General features: G+C 39.7%; 1 protein-coding gene across 6 annotated transcripts in view; it reads left to right on the forward strand.

Annotated features, from left to right (window-relative positions):
* LOC113166643 (unconventional myosin-Ic) overlaps window positions 1-18,288 on the forward strand; it is a 46,968-nt gene that overhangs the window by 21,260 nt on the left and 7,420 nt on the right. For 5 of the 6 annotated variants that reach the window (XM_026366769.1, XM_026366773.1, XM_026366780.1 and 2 more), the window contains exons 2-17: window positions 6,661-6,816; window positions 7,533-7,648; window positions 9,458-9,656; window positions 10,252-10,332; window positions 10,656-10,835; window positions 11,799-11,897; window positions 12,538-12,648; window positions 13,666-13,737; window positions 13,943-14,062; window positions 14,536-14,609; window positions 15,660-15,765; window positions 16,671-16,751; window positions 17,131-17,222; window positions 17,380-17,474; window positions 17,965-18,011; window positions 18,142-18,222. In XM_026366769.1, the coding sequence (XP_026222554.1) occupies window positions 6,661-6,816; window positions 7,533-7,648; window positions 9,458-9,656; window positions 10,252-10,332; window positions 10,656-10,835; window positions 11,799-11,897; window positions 12,538-12,648; window positions 13,666-13,737; window positions 13,943-14,062; window positions 14,536-14,609; window positions 15,660-15,765; window positions 16,671-16,751; window positions 17,131-17,222; window positions 17,380-17,474; window positions 17,965-18,011; window positions 18,142-18,222 (1,710 nt within the window). Of the gene's footprint in view, window positions 1-471; window positions 621-6,660; window positions 6,817-7,532; window positions 7,649-9,457; window positions 9,657-10,251; window positions 10,333-10,655; window positions 10,836-11,798; window positions 11,898-12,537; window positions 12,649-13,665; window positions 13,738-13,942; window positions 14,063-14,535; window positions 14,610-15,659; window positions 15,766-16,670; window positions 16,752-17,130; window positions 17,223-17,379; window positions 17,475-17,964; window positions 18,012-18,141; window positions 18,223-18,288 lie in introns of those variants that run through there. The other variant, XM_026366775.1, reaches the window with a different exon arrangement.

Raw genomic sequence — 18,288 nt, forward strand, 5'->3', positions numbered from 1 at the left:
TTCACTTTGGTTCTGCATTTATCAAACTAGTGTTAGATCTATTTGTGTTTGTATCAGTGTTAGAGGGTGTATGTGTAGCACTACCCCGGGGCGAGGTCATGTGGTGGGGTTGTGTGGCTGGGCAGCAGCTCTTAGTATTACTGCATGTACAAACAGTAAGTGTGAGTGTGTTGTGATGGATCCTTTTTGGTGCTTCATGAATTTTCTCTCATTGATAAGTAGCACAATCCCAGTTAAACTTGTATACAACTATTTACCCCAACATTTTCGAGCTTGAGTATGCATTCATAAGGCTTTGATCAATCTGCTTCTACAGCAGTATGTGTTGAAGATTGAGAAGTGACAAATTTGTCAGGAGAGTCAATAGACTGAGACATTCCTGAAACAATTGTTATTGCTGCCTGCAGGGCATCTGACTTCACTTCATAGGTAGTTTATGTTGGGCTTGCCTCATACATTTCAGTCTTCACTTTCTAAACCACATCAAGACTAACCTGCAGTGACAAGTGAAAACTGTCTGAATGGCTCAGTAAAGGGGCTAATTGTAGCTGGAATACAGAGTTAATGACTAGAAAACCTGACTCTTTGTCTCTTTATCAATGGACTATCGTTGGAATCAGGTGAGTTATGTAAACGTTAAGTTCTGACTGACTAAAGTAAATGTGACAGTAACAGATTCACGTCATTTTATAGTTGAGCTAACTAACTAGAGCTGGTGTTATGCTGCTAAAGCTGAGCGAAACCAAGGTGAAACTCAGCTGACTGTCCTAATGAATGGAAGATACTGATAGAGATAAGAGAGTCAGGTGGACATGTACATGTTTTTGTTCTTGTTGGAGCTTTTCAATTTGTCTGTACTAATTTAAAAGGTTTTATACCATTATTTTGGTTTTTGCAGCCATTCTCACTCTATTGACTTTTAAAATTAGCATATTTTCAATGACTGTGAAGTTGATTTGGACAGCAGCAGGAGCACGTGAGCCATAAACAAAGACATGTTTGTCACTGTATCAAATTAGTAGTTCTGATCTGTGACACTATATCTTAGCTGTAAGAACAGCGTGACACCTGGCGCTAATGCAAATTCAGAAAAGTGGTGACTGGCCCAGGAGTAAGAAATTCAGTCCACACTGGTTGTGTTTTTTTTAAGGTTACTTGTTTTCAGGTTGGCAGATCTGTGTCTGCAGCCTGCGGGAGACTCAGCTAGCTTGTCCCACCTGTCTGACAGCTCTGCAGGACGTTTTCTGTATCTCTGGTGATGGAAATGAACATACTCGCTGCTAAATCGTGCAGGCATTGCCATAATAATTCAAATCAAAATTAGTTTGGATCCTGTACAAGGGTGAAATCTTGAAGTTTTTCAGTGTGGATTTGTCATCTGTTCTTGATTTTTATTTGCAACAAGCACAGCACAGACTGTTCTGTTCACTTCCACTCAGGTATAATTTCAGTGTCTCCAAATCTCAATGACAATCTGATTCTGACTGATAAGAAACATATTTGTTGCCCTGAAGAGATTTGTTGTGATTTCCTCAGCATTTCCTTTGTTTAACAAAGTGCGTGGTTGACTTGTGGCTCCATGAAAACCAACCAGGCACGCCAGTTCTTGCATGGCTTCTGATGTCACATTTGGCATCACTATGTTCGAACTATATTTTCACAGGGGCAACATTCATGTCTGAAATATGAAACAGTATTTCTTCACTTTTTGCCCCTTTCTTTCTACCAATTAGTTTAAAACACATGAGAGGAGAAAAGAAATCTGTGCCAGACATCTGATTCATAGTTGAAAAATGTGGAAATCGGGCAAAACATTCTGTGAGTGGCTAACCATTTCCTCAACAGACCCAAACTCCTCACTCATTTGGTTGTTGTTATATCACGAATAATGTGAAAGCGAAATCTACACCTTTCTTTCTAACAGTACTGACTATTGCATGTCCTTCTTTCTGCATATTTAACCCAGATCTTTTACACATATTTAACTCTCTGGAGCCTGATTGTCATTTAAATCCTATGTATTTTGAGAAAGACACACTATATGTACCTTTAACCCTGCTATATGTGACTGTACAGTGTTATTTTTATGAATCAAAAATCAAATTGATTAAATTTGCCAGAATTTAAAATAAGGAAAAGAAGAATATCCACAGATTTGAAAAGCTTGAATTAGTACTCTTGTAATTTTGTAATTTTACACATTTTTATTTATTTTTTGTAATAGATTTGTTTCAGCTATTGTCCCGGATTTTTTCTAGATATAGACATAAATATGTGATGTTCTCATAGTATCAGCAGTTGTTAAGCAGCAGTGATGCAACAAGTGGAATTCTGCCTAATTCATCACAAAGACTTGTGCAGATTGAGATCATCTGTAATATAGTCTTAAAACTCTCACCATTAATTATCCATTCTTTCATCATGACATCTATATGGTGCACTGAGAGCAGCAGGTTAGAAGAGGTTTACCTAAACAGTGTGACATCTGAGCTCTGTGAGTGCGCCCGGAGCAGACTAAAGGTCAAGTAGAGAACTGCTATTGTTCACAGTCTGGCTGGATGATCAAATCCCACTGCTGTCTCCCCTTTTTCTCTGCTTCTCTTAGATGTGGTTACTTGTTTGATCTGTTGTTTTTAGCGAGGACAGGGACTAAAGGGAGGAGAAAGTACTAAGGAGTAACAAACATTGGTACAAAAACATTGTGAGGGGAAGTGAGATTCAAGATAACGGGGATTAAAATAGGTACTGAACAAAAGGTGTTAGTTAAAGGGTTATAGGAATTTCAAAATAAATAGAAAATATTTGGTTATAATAAATGAAGGTCACTATAGATGCTGGTAGCCTAAACAAGACAGGAATTGTGCAAAATGCACATAAAGTGGTTTTCAAACCTATTGATTTGAATGAGAAAGCGTGTCCAAACCTGCATTTTCTGCCACATATACACTAGCAGAGGTGGACGTCTTTCTGCATCTTCAAGTCTCCCACTGGTAACCAGGCTCCAAGCTGACTTGTTTGCTGTGCAGGATTCGGAAAACATGATGACATATTGGAACCGGGGTGGCACGTACTTGGTGTGTTCCTGAGACCGGGTGGAGGTCCGGTGTGCAGCATGCAGGAAAGCCAAACAGTGAAAGTGGTACTGGGGAAACAATGAAGTAATGGAGAGAGTAGGCTAGAGACTGAAACGAGGAGGAAAAGTGAATAAAAGACTAAATGTATAGAGGAGGAAGAGGTGAGGAAATAAGCCTCCGGTTTCCTAACTCTCAGGCGTCATAATATTTGTTTGAGGGTTTTTATTGAACCGTGATAGCTTAATGTAAATAAAAGTAAGTTTTGCTACTCTTATCTGTGGTTCAACCTGTTCCCAGATGAGGAATTCCTTTACATTTGTCTAAACACCTGCTGTCTGGTAATTCTTTCCCAGGAACTATCCTGCACTCCACAGGAAGTCATGGGTTTCATATGTTTCCAGCTGCACCAACAGCAGTGTGTTTGGATTTTAAAAAGTAATTTGGTAGTTAGCATGCGCAGCGACGCTGAAATAGCTGAACAGACAAGTGAAGAAACTGTAAAGAGGTCAAACTACCACCTATGGCTGATAACAAAGAATGTCAGCTCTCAGGATTCACACACAGCTGCAATTCCATTGCTTTCTGACGAGATGTGTGAAACAACAGGTCACGTCGTCCAGGGGAGAGAGGATAGGACTATTGGAAAGAGACACCACTCAAATAAACTCTCTGTGCTGCACCACACTGATGCAGTGTAATTTAAAGAAACACGTTCTCCTCGTTCCCTTTTCTATAAAGTTAAAATCCTTTCTCAAAATTCTAATCTATTTTCAGTGTAGTTTAATGCTACAGTACTACAGCAAACTACCACTCAATGAGCAGGAATTTACAGTACAGTGAAGCAACTGATGTATTTGTTTACCGCTCAGCCAAATAGACGTGGGTAATTTTAAAGAACAGGTCGGTTTTAACTGAACATGCAGTTTTCTGATTTCATGCTAAACACTGTGTGAGTAGTTTTCCACATGACAGCAGGTCATGAGAGGAGTTGTTGAATGGTTGGAGGTGTGAAGCCTGTCGCCTGCATGTAACGTGTGACTGCGACTGCTCGACAATAAAACACTTCTCTTATTTTGCCAGTTGAAGGCTTTCACTGTAAAAGAGCAGCAGAACATGTGCAAACAGGTTTGCTTTTGCCATACTTCATACAGCTCTGATGTAATATGAACAGTAAACAGGGATGGCATCGTTGAAATAATACTACAAACAGTAATCCATGCAGAAATGGTGGAGTAACAATTAAAACTACAGCATAGAAAGGTAACTAGCGAATGTAAATACATTGAAAGGCTATGCAGTCATTCCCCTTGTACTGTAATGTTACAAACACCTGCCATACGTGTGTGTGTGTGTGTGTCTGTCCACTCCCTTCCCTCTCTACTTGATGTGGGTTTTGTCTTGGAGTTGTAGTAGTATTTTATAACACCTACCAGTAAAAGCCTTTACCTTTCAAAGGAGATTAAATCATGTTGCCCACACCTTGGATTTATGCCATTATTGCATCCTTGTGAGGACTTGCACAGACACACAAATACACAGTTTGACCTAGACTAAAAAGTAAATGAGGGGCACTGATGAAAGCTTGAGTCATCATCACATCATTAAGATTAAGAGAGGTGTGTCGTCTCCAGCAGCTTCTCTCCTATAAAAAGCTGTAAAGATAAAGTGCAGGAGTGGCTCAGTTAATGAAGGAGCATAAACATTTCAGACAGTGTTACTGTAGCTAATGTTATTAGGTTTATAGGAACCTGTGTTGGAGACAGTTCTGTTTCCCTGAAGCTCCACACCAGTGTCCCAGCGTTTCTCCCCTTATGTGCTGCAGCTCTCCTTTGAAACAGATGATCAAATACATTTGTGCATACTTCATGCAGTGATTTAATGGACCCTGTGTTGTGTTGTTGAGGGCGATGCTTTGTGGAATTTCAGGGAGTATTGTTAACTTTCCAGTTTAAATGGAGCAGGATTGTACTCTGTCATAACCAGACATCCATCATCTCCACCCTCTTCACTTATTTTTCTCATTCATCTCACATGTATTTTTCCCTACCGTCTCACCCAGCACTAATTAATATCGTCTTTCCTCCCTCCAGCATTCTTCTCTCTCTTTCTTTTCTCTATCCGTCTCTTCTCCTGAGGGATGAAGACTACTGCACTGCACAACACAACAACAACACCTGCTGTACTTTGTGTGTGTCTGTCCCTGTGTTAACAGTCCCTGCCTCTACCCCCCAACGTCTGTTGGTGTCAGTTCTGTCCAGCTCAGGCCACATTAAACATGGATGTGGGTAACATTCGCTGTCTTATGCGTAAAACTCAATCCTCTATTTTAGAAAACGGCTTCCTGGACATACGTTGCGATGATCTTAAACTTGTAAGTGTTTCACTTTGCCTTTCCTTCCTATACAAAATTAGTTCTGTCTATTTTTTAAATGTGTGCAGCCAGGGCAGCATCTGCACTTTGGTTTTAATAATATCGTCTTCTTCCTCACATCTGGGCTTTGCTTTAGTTCATTTTTTTCAGCCCCAAGACCCCCAAGTGGTAAGATCACTTGGGGGTTGTTATAAAGAAAACTTTGGACAATGCAGAAACAGAAAGCCTTTACTTATTTTTTTTCGTTGGATGTTTCTGAATGAATGTGATGTCTATGAAATGGCTTTTAGGGTTCAAAGACCGCTTCTTGGCATCTTCTGAATGTGCTCTGTTGTTGAGCGAAAGCTGTGAGGGGGATTTAGGATGTTCTCTAAGTCCTAAAATATGTGATGATAGTTTATCGGACAGGAAGAACCTCATGAAACCTTTGAGATTGACTTAGTTAGATGCTTATGCAACAACAAACAGATTGCTGGATGCAAACGGCTGGCAGCTGATAATTTGTCTTCATATTTAGATAAATTTAGCTGCTTAATGAAATTCTAATTAATAGGACATGAATCAGCACTTACTGTAATGGGGCAATGAAGCTAAAACGTTGAAAAATCATGGTGGACATGTGGTCATATTTTTATGGATATTTCATAGACTGAACAATTAAATAATACAAGTAGAATATAAGTAATTAAATAACAGGTGTATTATTCCTTCGATCCGAATAACCAGAATATTAACCATCATACACAGCAATTATGGAATAAAGGTAAAAGATAACCCAATGTCACAAATGCACTCAAAGTAGAAGTAATGGTCAAACAAATGTTTCTATTTAAAGTTTACTACATTTACAGGCATGAGCTTCAGGATCAGTAGCTGTTCATGTTCCACACCTATCTGCACCTCTCTCTCTTTCTCTCTCTGTGTATGTTGGGAGGATATTAAACAGTGGTTCCACTGCCTTCTCTCCTACTGTAGGTGTTGCAGCACTGATTTATGATTTCGATTTTGCACTAATTTCCTTGAGTCCCCTCATTCCTTCTTCACTAATGGGGATGGATTACGTGTGCAGGATGTGGACGTTTTGTTGTTTTTTGGTCTCTCCTATCCTCTGTCTTCCAGGTTCTGCGAGTATAATTGATGAGGTGTTACAGTACAGAGGTTATGTTGTTATATTCCATCACTAACCCCACCTACTCCCTCCTTGTGTTCCTTTAGGTGGTGGCTAGTGACGGGGTCCGGGCTATGATGGAGTCGGCCCTGACAGCCAGAGACCGGGTGGGCGTGCAGGACTTTGTCCTGCTGGAAAACTACACCAGCGAGGCTGCCTTCATAGAGAACCTTCGCAAGCGCTTTAAAGAGAACCTCATCTATGTGAGTTGATGTAGTGAGGAGCGTTGGAGATTTAAGAGGCTGATACTGATTTTCTTGCATTTATCAACTGATAAATCACTTTTAAAATAAATGCACACATTGTAAAATATACTTATCAATGCATGCTTGGTTTAAAAAAGTATGTCGTACTCTTTACGCCCGACTAAATTATCTCAGCTAGAGTTCTGTCTAAAGAAGTTCAAGGTTTCACATGTCTTAAAACAGCTAAATATCATCATTTATCAAACTAATCTGCTATCACAAATGTCTTATAATCTAATATTTGCCAATAATATCAGTATCATTTGAGTTCCTGTGTGTGTGTCAGTGTGCGTGTCAGTTCTTTTTATTTAACTGTCTTGCATAAATTGAAACCAAGACCCAACAAACAGAAGAAAATTGTCAATTTTAAATAATCAACACCTTTGTCTCTTCAGTGATGTGGAACACTGTGTGAATGTTGGATCATTTTAATATTTGACTTATTAAGAGTCACACAGCAAAACATAAAATGGATTAAAGCTTGTAAATGTAAATTATACCTCCAGGATACAGATTTTCAGTGTTTAATCCAACAATCAAGGTATTAGTAATTTAGTATTACTTGTATTATATGGAAGGTTCCAACAGTACTACAACTGGATCAGTCACCATAATCATCAGATACAAATGAGTCTTGATATGTTATGTAATGGTGTTGTTTCTTTTTCCATCAGACATACATTGGTTCAGTGCTGGTGTCAGTGAACCCATACAAAGACCTGGAGATCTACACAAAGAACCACATGGAACGATACCGCGGGGTCAACTTCTATGAGGTCTCACCACACATGTGAGTAAACGAACCTGCCTTAATCTATGATGCTTGGCTGTTCATTAACCTTTAACATTTAAAAAGTTGAAAATGCAAAGGTTTAAACTACATTAAAACACCCTGTAGTGTCCCAGCTCTTCAGTTATCTCAGACTGTACGGAAGGATTAGAACAGTGTAAAAGGTTTAGACACTAGAAGTGACCCTGATCATATCTTAAGCACTGCTGTACATCTCTGAGTGAAAGCTGGGGGAGTGATTCATTGTATTAGAATTCTAATGCTGGTAAAAAATATTTTTTCTCACATGCCCAAACATCAACTGCATCATTCATATTGGACAGCGTGTTGTGTTTCCATGTTTTTGTTTCTCCTCCCTAAAAGGAGTCTGTTGAAGCTTTGACAAAATAGTTGTTGCACCTGGGGTCCACAAATTGTCCCAGTCTATTCACAGCACATGTGAATGTCGACTCTCATAGTCAACTAGCTACAGTGCTGTTGACTGTTCTTTTCTCCATCAGTCAGACAGTTTGCAAGATGTCATGGCATGAGGCATGAGTGTTTGTTTGAAAGGTTAACATAAGGATTCCCTGTTAAGTCCTTGCAGACCACATAGGTCAGCTGTAAAACAATCGAGTGCATTATAGAGACTCACTGTGGCGTCACCGAAACATTTCACAATGTCTCTCTAGCTCTTGGTAGTTTTTTTTTCTCTCTTTTAGTTTAACATTTGAGCACAGGGTCGATGTTTGTGCTCACTCTGAGTAGAAATAAAGATGTGCTTTGGCCAACAGTAATGGAGGGCTAGAGAGAAAACAGGAGGGAGAGGTAGAAAGAAAAGTAAGCAAATGATGGTACCAGGCGAGAGGTTTCCTCCCTTGAGAGGGAATTCCTAGACCTGAACCTAACTATCCCCGAGCTCTGCCCAATATCACACACACACACATACAGTACAACACAGCTACAGCCAAGCTGCAGTTTTTATCTTCCAGAAATTATTCTGGTGTCAGAAATGTGTCCAAACAGCTGAAACAACATAGAATTGCTGATAGAAGAACTGGGCGGACAAATGATACTGTAACTACAGCAGGCTGCACTCCACTGTAGACATTATGATTGATAGTGGTAGGCCAGTATTCTTTCTATGTTCACACACCATGAGATGCTATCGTATGTTACATTCCAGACACAGGATTTCCAAGAACTTCAAACTGCTAAACATCGTCATCATGATTGATTATCTGTGCTGGTTGTTAATTTTGGATTAAATCTGTCAGTTGTTAGATCTGCTGTAATCAGTCATTTATTAGTAAAATGTGCAAATGGAAAAGTTTTGATTATAGTGACAAACCCACAGTTTGTGGTTCCTCTTAGACCTAAAGATTATTTTAGCTTATTTACATTTAGTCATTTGGCAGACGCTTTTATCCAAAGCAATTTACGAGGTACAAGACAAAGTCAGTGTTGGTTTTAGTGAACAAGCATTCTTTAAAAAGGTATCAGATACCTGATACCTGGTGAACATAAAACCCATTTAGCAGCTAAAGTCGGATATAAGTCAGATATATTTTTCATGATTGGCTAAAGATGATAAACAGAAGTAAGATGGGAGTACATGTTGGACTTGTATATCCTGAAACACAACTCTGTATGAATGCTAATGATGCTCCATGTCTGTTAAATGTGTTCTTTTAGATACAGTTTATTTTTCTTGTGCAAAATCTATGTACAAATATTGAATATAATTACAAATATAATTTGATATTTAACACAAACTTGAGCACAAACTTTTAATATGTATGCACAAACTTGTTTGAACTTTTCCTCCAGCTATGCAGTGGCAGACAACTCGTACCGATCCATGAGGACGGAGAGGAAGGACCAGTGCATCCTGATCTCTGGGGAGAGCGGAGCTGGCAAGACTGAGGCGTCCAAGAAGATCCTGCAGTACTATGCTGTCACCTGTCCAGCCAGTGAGCATGTGCAGACCATCAAAGACCGCCTACTGCAGTCTAACCCAGTGCTGGAGGTGAGACACCACGACTGTTCCTTTTATCTGCTCTCATCAGTGGACCACACAGACAGCATGCTTTTTAGCATGGCAGATCTGGTGTTGAGTGACTGCCTGCAAAAATGCAAAAATAAGGTTAATGTAGTATTGATGAATGTGGCTTTTCAGTTACATACACCTATCAGCAGTGTTTGCAGAAGACAAGGTAAAACCAGTTAATACCAGTGTTTTAACAATAGTCGATTTATGCTAATAACGAATCATGAACATTTCCTGCTCACAATATAATAGAGTGGAGATGTTGTTTGTTTGACTGTCTGTGTTTTGGGGCGAGACCGATTTGCTACTGTGAAGTTTACGGAAGCACTTGTTTTGATGTCTGGCATGTCTCAGCCAGATGCTTTCCAGATGTGTGTGTCTGTAGCCTTATAATCTGTGCAGGTGTCCTAGACAAACTCTGCAGGGACTCTTAACGCCTCTGGCTGTTTGTCTGCCATCCTGTCTTTATCACACTTTTCTCTCCATTCCCCTGTTGTCTCTCTAACACTTAATCCGTCAATCATCACTTGTCTACTTTCTCTCATCTCCTTATCCCCCTCTATCTTCTCTCCAGGCCTTCGGCAATGCAAAGACATTGCGGAATGACAACTCGAGCCGCTTTGGAAAGTACATGGACATTCAGTTTGACTTCAGGGTGAGCAGGACGTTCTGTTTTACTCTGGTAGCTTCCATAAGAATGACTGAAAACAGTATTTATTTAGAGAGAACTTACAAGAATAATAAATATTGTTACATCTATGCATTGGATAATAATAGTAATAGCAGTGTTACACCACAGGTCTCATTCCTCTTGTCTCCATGTGTCATGAGAACACAAAATCTGTGGGTTAAAAAAATACCTGTCAAACCTGCATGTTATATCAACCCTTCTTAATGCCTCAGTACCCGAGCCTCACCCTCTCCTCCTCCTCTTCCCCCTTTTCCCCCCTCTCTCCCTGGCCTTTAACCCGTCGGCAGGGTGCCCCAGTGGGAGGCCATATCATCAACTACCTGCTGGAGAAGTCCCGCGTGGTCCACCAGAATCACGGAGAGAGAAACTTCCACATTTTCTATCAGCTGATTGAGGGAGGGGAGGAGGACCTGCTGAGACGGCTGGGCCTGGAGAGGAACCCTCAGCAGTACCAGTACCTGGTCAAAGTAAGTTTCTAGTAAACAACAGAGTAAGTTAGTGGTTAGTCAGTGTATTTATTGTATTCAGCCTAAAGATGTATTGGCTTCATCTGTTTGATAAATGTTGTCTTAATTTGTAATAACACCAGGCTGGAAATGTTAAGAAGTGTGTTGCATTCATTTGTTTTATGATAATGATGGTACAGTATGATTTATATGTATAAACACAAGCAGCTGTACAACAACTTGCATTGTTAAATTAGCAAATCACAAGCTTAAACAAGACTTTTAATATGAACGGACAGTCCTAATGTTTGCTACTTGACAGTTTTCAAATCTCCTGTTAGTACCAAAGTCTGTGTATTTCTAAACAAACTGTTATGATGAATACAGTAGTGATGGTCTTCAGAGAAATAACCAACTGGGGTATCCCATTGGCTTTGTGGATGAGACACTGTAGTGCAAACACAATTCCTCTGTTTCAGTTTAGACCTTTGTTGATCGTCTTTACTATTTTCTTTCTGTCTTCCACTATTTTCTTTCTGTCTTCACGTCCTCTCAGATCGTCACTGTCCTTTGTAAAACAATAGAACAATAGCAAAAAATGCAATCACTGGTCTGTACCATGTGTGTCTGTGTATGCGTGTATGGTTGGACCCCAGTGGGAGATCTGGTTAACACGCTCTCAGTCAGGGACTCTCGTTGCAGCAAGAGGAGCTTTTCTCAGGGGAGAAATCTGCCTTAAAGCTCTAGCTGAACCTTCCCCTCAATATGCACACACACCAACAGCTACTGGCAAAAAAACACCTTGTGTGTTTATGTAATTAGATGTTTACATCACATATAAATAAGTGTTTACTTGACACGTAAACGCCTATTTACACATCACCTGCTTTATGGATTTTGCAAGTGATGATGTTACATAAACATAAGGAATTCAGAGTAGTTTCAGTTGTTTACCTGTGTTTCTTCTGTGTGTGTTTTCCACAGGGTAACTGTCCCAAAGTGAGCTCCATCAACGATCGCAGTGATTGGAAGGTGGTGAGGAAAGCCTTGAATGTGATTGGCTTCAACGAGGACGAGGTGGAAGTAAGGACAAAGCTGTGTAAAATGTGCCTGACACTTTTGTCACCCAAACTAGTGTGGGAGGTGCAGAAACCACTAGCAACAAGTGGAAACATTAATTAGTTTCCCTTACGGTTGTATGAAGATTGTACAAAGCTTTTACATATTGTTTACTAGCTTTTTGGAACAAAAAAAAAAAAAAAAGAGTGACACAAATATTAATAAACAACACAACCCCCAGCATGTGTATTAATGGCCATGCAACAGTCCCCACCGCAGGTTTCACTGTGAATATGACTATTTTAGTGTTGTTCTGTGTTGATGTTTGTATTTGAAAGTGTTTGTTCGACTGTGTGTCTGTTATTATACGGTGAGAACTTATTAGTGCTCGGCGTGGGAGTCTCCCACATGTTCAGAGTCTGGGCTTGCATCCAAATCTTTTTAGATCTTACACTGCTTACACAGTAAAGAGCAGGTGTGTGTAAGCAGATTATACATTTCCAGTCAATCCTTCATCCATATCTTCAAGACATACATGTAGATAGTCACTTTGATAGATAACCTCTGAATAAATCACATTTTGTTACATCTCTCCAAATTCTTCTGCCTTTACCACCACTCTCTCGTTCCATTTTTTAGTCCCGTTTGTTTTTTCTCTGTGCAGGAGTTGTTGAACATAATTGCCAGCGTGCTCCATCTGGGGAACGTTCAGTACGGTGGAGAGGAAAGCAACGCCTGCATCACTTCAGACACACAGATAAAATACCTAGCCAGGGTAAGATGCTGCACAGGCAGGTTCTTAAACACCTGTAACAGCCTGGAAGGGGGAATGGGATTTTTTAAAGATGGTCTGGACTTATACTACAAATCTCTATGGAGCTTCCTACACAGACTTTTATCAGAGAGAAAGAGGAGAGATTGATGTTGCTGCTTTAAACTGAAAAGGTAGAAAACAACATTTTGGTGAAATTACCCAAGTCAGATGAGTTCAAGTTACCAGATAAATAAAATCTGGCTTCGAAGATTAAATGAATCAAAATGTCTCCATTATGAAACCTTGTTAATTTGAACTACTAGACGTTATTTAACACAATTAACAATATAGAAGTGGATTTAAACCATTTATACATAACTATTATCTATAAATTTTAGCCATTTTAATTGTTAAGACTTTTCTGTTAGGGTTCAGATTAAGGTTCAACAGCACAGGTACCACTGGTTCAGAGCCAGTTAATTCATTCAACAAATTTTAATATGCTAAATACAATACAAAAATCAAATACCAGCTTACCAATCTCCTCCCACTCATTGTTTTCTCCCGGCAGCTGCCCAGGTTCAGACATCTCTAAAGCTCCTCTCTCTCTGCTTCCTAAAATCCTGTTCTGTTCAGTGAACCACACTTGTAAAGCTCTTAGCGTGTTAGCTCTACAGTATCAAACTTAGGCTGAAATAGCTTCTCTGACCAGAGATGCTTTACTGAAAATGTTTGGCCAGTTAATTATGAAATGTTTGATAAATATGGGCCTTGTACTTGAGGTTGGAAGTCACATATCCTCATATTCCCACATGCTGTGAGTACAATTAGTACAAGTTGCTTTAGAAAAACAACATGAGCAGTCATTCTTGCTCCACTCTTCCAATTACAGCTAATGTCAGGTTTAATCAGCAGATACTTTCTGCAGGATGTCACCGCTGCCGAGTGGCATGACGTCTGTCTGTTTACATTACTGCAGATAATTTATTTGTCACTGGTGGAACTGTGATGCGTGCTAATGTTGTTGTGCTTTTCCAGTTGTTGGGAGTGAATGGCACAGTGCTGACAGAGGCACTCACACACAAGAAGATAATTGCCAAGGGAGAGGAGGTAGGTTTGGATACACACTCTCATTGTGGAGCAAATGTGTGATAAGCATTCGTATACAAAGCTTTCCTGTCTGTGTAATGTCTAGTCTGGCTCAGTGCAGTTATTTTGTAACTTGTCTAATCGTAACTTTGTTATTGTCTGTCTTGGACGTCTTTACTCAGCCTGTCTCACCTTCCTGTTTGTGTTTGTGTGAATTCTTCATCAGCTGATGAGCCCGCTGAACCTGGAGCAGGCGTCCTCAGCTCGGGATGCTCTGGCCAAGGCAGTGTACGGACGCACCTTCACCTGGCTGGTTAACAAGATCAACGCTTCACTGGCATACACGGTACACACATACACACACACACACACAAACAGCTGATGTCATTTGGTATGAGTGCACACTATGTTTTTTTTCTGTGTGTTATACACACTTTAGTGTATTTATGACTTTTCACTTTGCGTCTTTGAAGATCAAACATGAACTAACACTGTAGTAGGGACCATGTTGATGTCTCCAAATGATTCTGTTGCAGCACAGCTCCACCTTGTGGACAAAATGATCTTTGGTAATGCCTAACAATGTGCATATATAGATAATATAAGCTAAATAAAGCTGTAAAAAACATTTTACTGTGGAGAAAATGCTACTTCAAAGTCTACAGTGAAATTTTATTTAAGCAGGATGCACATTTTATTTCTTCAAAATAAATTTTTAATTGAAACCTTTTTGATTTTAGGAATGAATGAATGTATTTGTAATATGTTAACATTCATATTTTAATGCTAATAACTGCTTTGTATTGTTTCTTTAAACAGGATGACTCCTATAAACATTTCTCTGTCATTGGTCTGTTGGACATCTATGGCTTTGAGGTCTTCCAGAACAACAGGTACAGTGCATAATGTTGATTTTCTAAACATACAAACATTTGCACATTGAAATTAATCAGATTTATAGATAAGTTCAGAGCAGGAGAGTAAATTATTCATAGATTTCAGTCCGCTGTGCTAAATTATCACTCTTTGTTAATTTAGGTAAAAAGTTTAGAAATATGTGATCAATGATTTAGGCCAGTCATTTCATATAATTTAACTAACAATTGATTGGTTTTCTTCAATGTAATGTCTGTAAATTTAAAACTTGAGCTCTGTAACTGCAGCTGTAAGGTCAGGAGGTTGTGATTTGTAGCAGAGCAAGCTAGCAAAGTAATGTACTATAAATGGAAGCGGATGTCCGAGCCTGACAGGAACTACTCTCCAGCTTTCTCTAGAGACTGTGAAAATGATCGCTGTTATTAGTTTGTGGAGCTGTTTATGAATAAACGACAATGCTCATATTTCTCTTAATGAAGAAACCAGATTGCGGCAGTGTGGCTCACTGATGTGTTTTTAATAGCTATTGAGGAATGCAGCTCTGGGGCCCAGGAATAGGCTGAAGCAGGTTCTGGATTCACAGACGTTACTGCTCATTGTAGGTTTTAGTCTGTTTATGGAATTGTTGACAATAACAAAAATATAACTGCTTCATTCTTTAAATATGGTATGATTCATGAGGCCAGAATTAAAGCTTCAGTATACTTCATCATTAGTTTTTGTTGGATGTTGAGTAGCTTTGGAAACTCCCTCCACACACACCGTTTCAGTTCTGTGTGCCAGTGTGACTGTAGAGTTGATGAAGGAAGTGAGGCTTTAACTTTAGCTCTTAGCTCTCTGTCAGTATCCTGTGAATATCTTGCAGGGAAAAAACCTGCACTGTTATGTCTATATATGAACAATCATCACTCCTACCACCTCTGTGATGGTCAGCCTTTCACTCCAGCTTCCTGTGTGACTTCCTGAACAGCTATAAACATTTATGACGATTTCAGACAGCATGTATTAGAAACCAGTTCTACAATGCAGACGTTAACCTCTAAAGTGTTTGTTTTTGTGTGTTGCAGCTTTGAGCAGTTCTGCATCAACTACTGTAACGAGAAACTGCAGCAACTCTTCATTGAGCTCACCCTCAAGTCAGAGCAGGAGGAGTACGAGGCCGAAGGCATCACGGTCAGACAGCATCTTCTTTTCTACCTCAGTGCCTCGTGGCTCTCTGTCTCTCTAAAATCCAGAGTTAATATCTGAGTTAGATTCGTCTTTCTTTACTCTCAGTCCACCAGCGCCTCTTCCACTCATTTTACTTTTCTTCCTCACTCTCTCCAGCTTCTTTTCACATTTTGTTTTCACTTTCCACCATCATAACATTTCTCTTCGCTCCACTGGGGCTGGGACACTGCAAAGAGCTCCTAATTTAATTGTGGTTGCAGCTGTGTTTTCCAAAGTGAAAAGGCTAATTCAATTTAACCCCCTGCTGTTTCACTGAGGCTTTTATGTAAAGTCATTTACAGTAAGTGCACATATTTTTAGAAGATGCTGCCTGTGTAACATAGGAATAGGACTCATTGAAATTAGCTATGCTATTGGTTTTAAGAAGATTAAAACAGGTCTTCACTGAAATAAGATCTAATTCTAGATTTCAGTTTCGATTTTTTCTTCACTTGCTCCGTTTTGCCTTTGCCTTGATTTACATTCATTGCATTTTCATTCTTTCGGTTTGTATCTCTGGAACAAGAGCCCCTTTTGTTAAGTCTGATATAAATGCATTGGTCAGAGAACAAACAGGTTGTGGGAGAAACTTGGATCCACCTCTCAAAGAGCCCATTATCATCTGACATCAGGACTGTGGGCTCGCTCCCTGTCATATCTGTGGAAATTATGTGTCAGTTAGTGCTAACATCATCTAGAAATGCTGCCCTCTGCCTGTGGAGCTCTAGTATGTGAGTCCACATACAAGTGGGTGAACAGCGTGCCTACTTGTCAGGATTCCAGAAAAAAAACATGGCCACCGCCAATTAATGCTCATGATAAAGTTTATTTTGTCCTGATTGCTACAAAAGTTGTTTGTGTCCTTTCAGTGGGAGCCAGTGCAGTACTTCAACAACAAGATCATCTGTGACCTGGTGGAGGAGAAGTTCAAAGGCATCATCTCCATCCTGGTGAGGAGACACTCTGCTCTCCGTCTCTGCTACAGAGGCTTCATAGGATTTACAAACAAGTCCTATGTATATATGTAGAAAATATGGTATATTAAACAAATAGTGAAGCTGCTCTTCTTTAATTTAGAGCCTAGCTCTAAGCTAAGCTAACCATCTCCTGGTTTCAGCTTTATGTTTGACAGTCAGAGATGAGTAGCATTAATCTTCTCATCTGACTCACACCAATAGACCTGATTAACAAAATATCAACCCAAGAAACTTGTTTCATTTCACACATACAGTAATTGTAGATTATAAATTCACTGATGCTAATGGTGATTACTACATGTTTTCTTCTTGTGTGAGATCATTGATCGGATTTTGCTGCTCTTTTGCTCAGGATGAGGAGTGCCTGAGACCTGGAGACGCCAGTGATACCACCTTCCTGGAGAAGCTGGAGGACACCGTGGGAGGACACCCACACTTTGTAACGTAGGTTTTATTCTCTCTACTATTCTGCATCTGCTGCAGTGGCACAAATGTACCCAGTTTGTTTGCTTGTGGTACCAGTCTGTATGATATATGACGTGTGAATATGTGTCCCATCTACTTGCTTATACATTCATGCTTTCTATGCATTTACATGCAGTCACAAACTGGCTGATGGAAAAACCCGGAAGGTAATGGGCCGTGACGAATTCCGATTGCTGCATTATGCTGGAGAGGTCAACTACAATGTCAACGGTGTGTGTGCTTGAACATGTTGTGCACAAACAAACTGTCCCTCTGTGTTTGCAACTGAAAACAAAACTAGTTTGGCTTCAGGTCCTCAGAGGTTGTAGTAGTGGTAGTGTTGTGATGAATTTGTGAATTTGGCGTCAGACACACAAAACCCATTTTCACTGCTAAATACTGACAAAACTATCTATACCAGCTGCTGCTGAAATAAATGACCACATTTTGTGTATTTAGTAGAGTATTAATATGAAAGCATAAAACATGAAACCACAACTTACAACACTGTAACACTCAAGGCAATATTTTAGTTATCAAACGACAACAGATGTCTTTGTCCCTTTTTCATATCCACTGCTGTAGTCTTGCATTAGCAGTTATGAAAGTATCTTGTCTATGTAAGGACAGCATTTTGTGTTTAAAGTATGCATTCAAAAAGTCACATTTTATTAGGTGACCGGTTTTTCTTAGTGTAAAAGTTTCGTCTTCTCTTCCTCAGGGTTTTTGGACAAGAACAATGATCTTCTCTTCAGGAACTTAAAAGAGGTGAGACTGAGGAGAATAAATTGGGAGGATGCCGCAGGATCAGCTGTTTTACTTCAGTTGTCTGATGTGGATGATGAAATATTGTGTATCTTATTGACAGATTAAAATGTCCTTTTATGTGGGTTCACAGGTTATGTGTATGTCGGAGAACACCATCCTGACCCAGTGCTTTGACAGGGAGGAGCTGAGCGACAAGAAGCGTCCAGACACGGTGAGATACCGGACCGTGCATGTTTCTTCTTCATGTCCTCAAGTTTCCTCTCTCTGTTTTCCAAAC

This window comes from Anabas testudineus, chromosome 13 (genome assembly GCF_900324465.2).
Source record: "Anabas testudineus chromosome 13, fAnaTes1.2, whole genome shotgun sequence".
NCBI classification, from domain to species: Eukaryota; Metazoa; Chordata; class Actinopteri; order Anabantiformes; family Anabantidae; genus Anabas; species Anabas testudineus.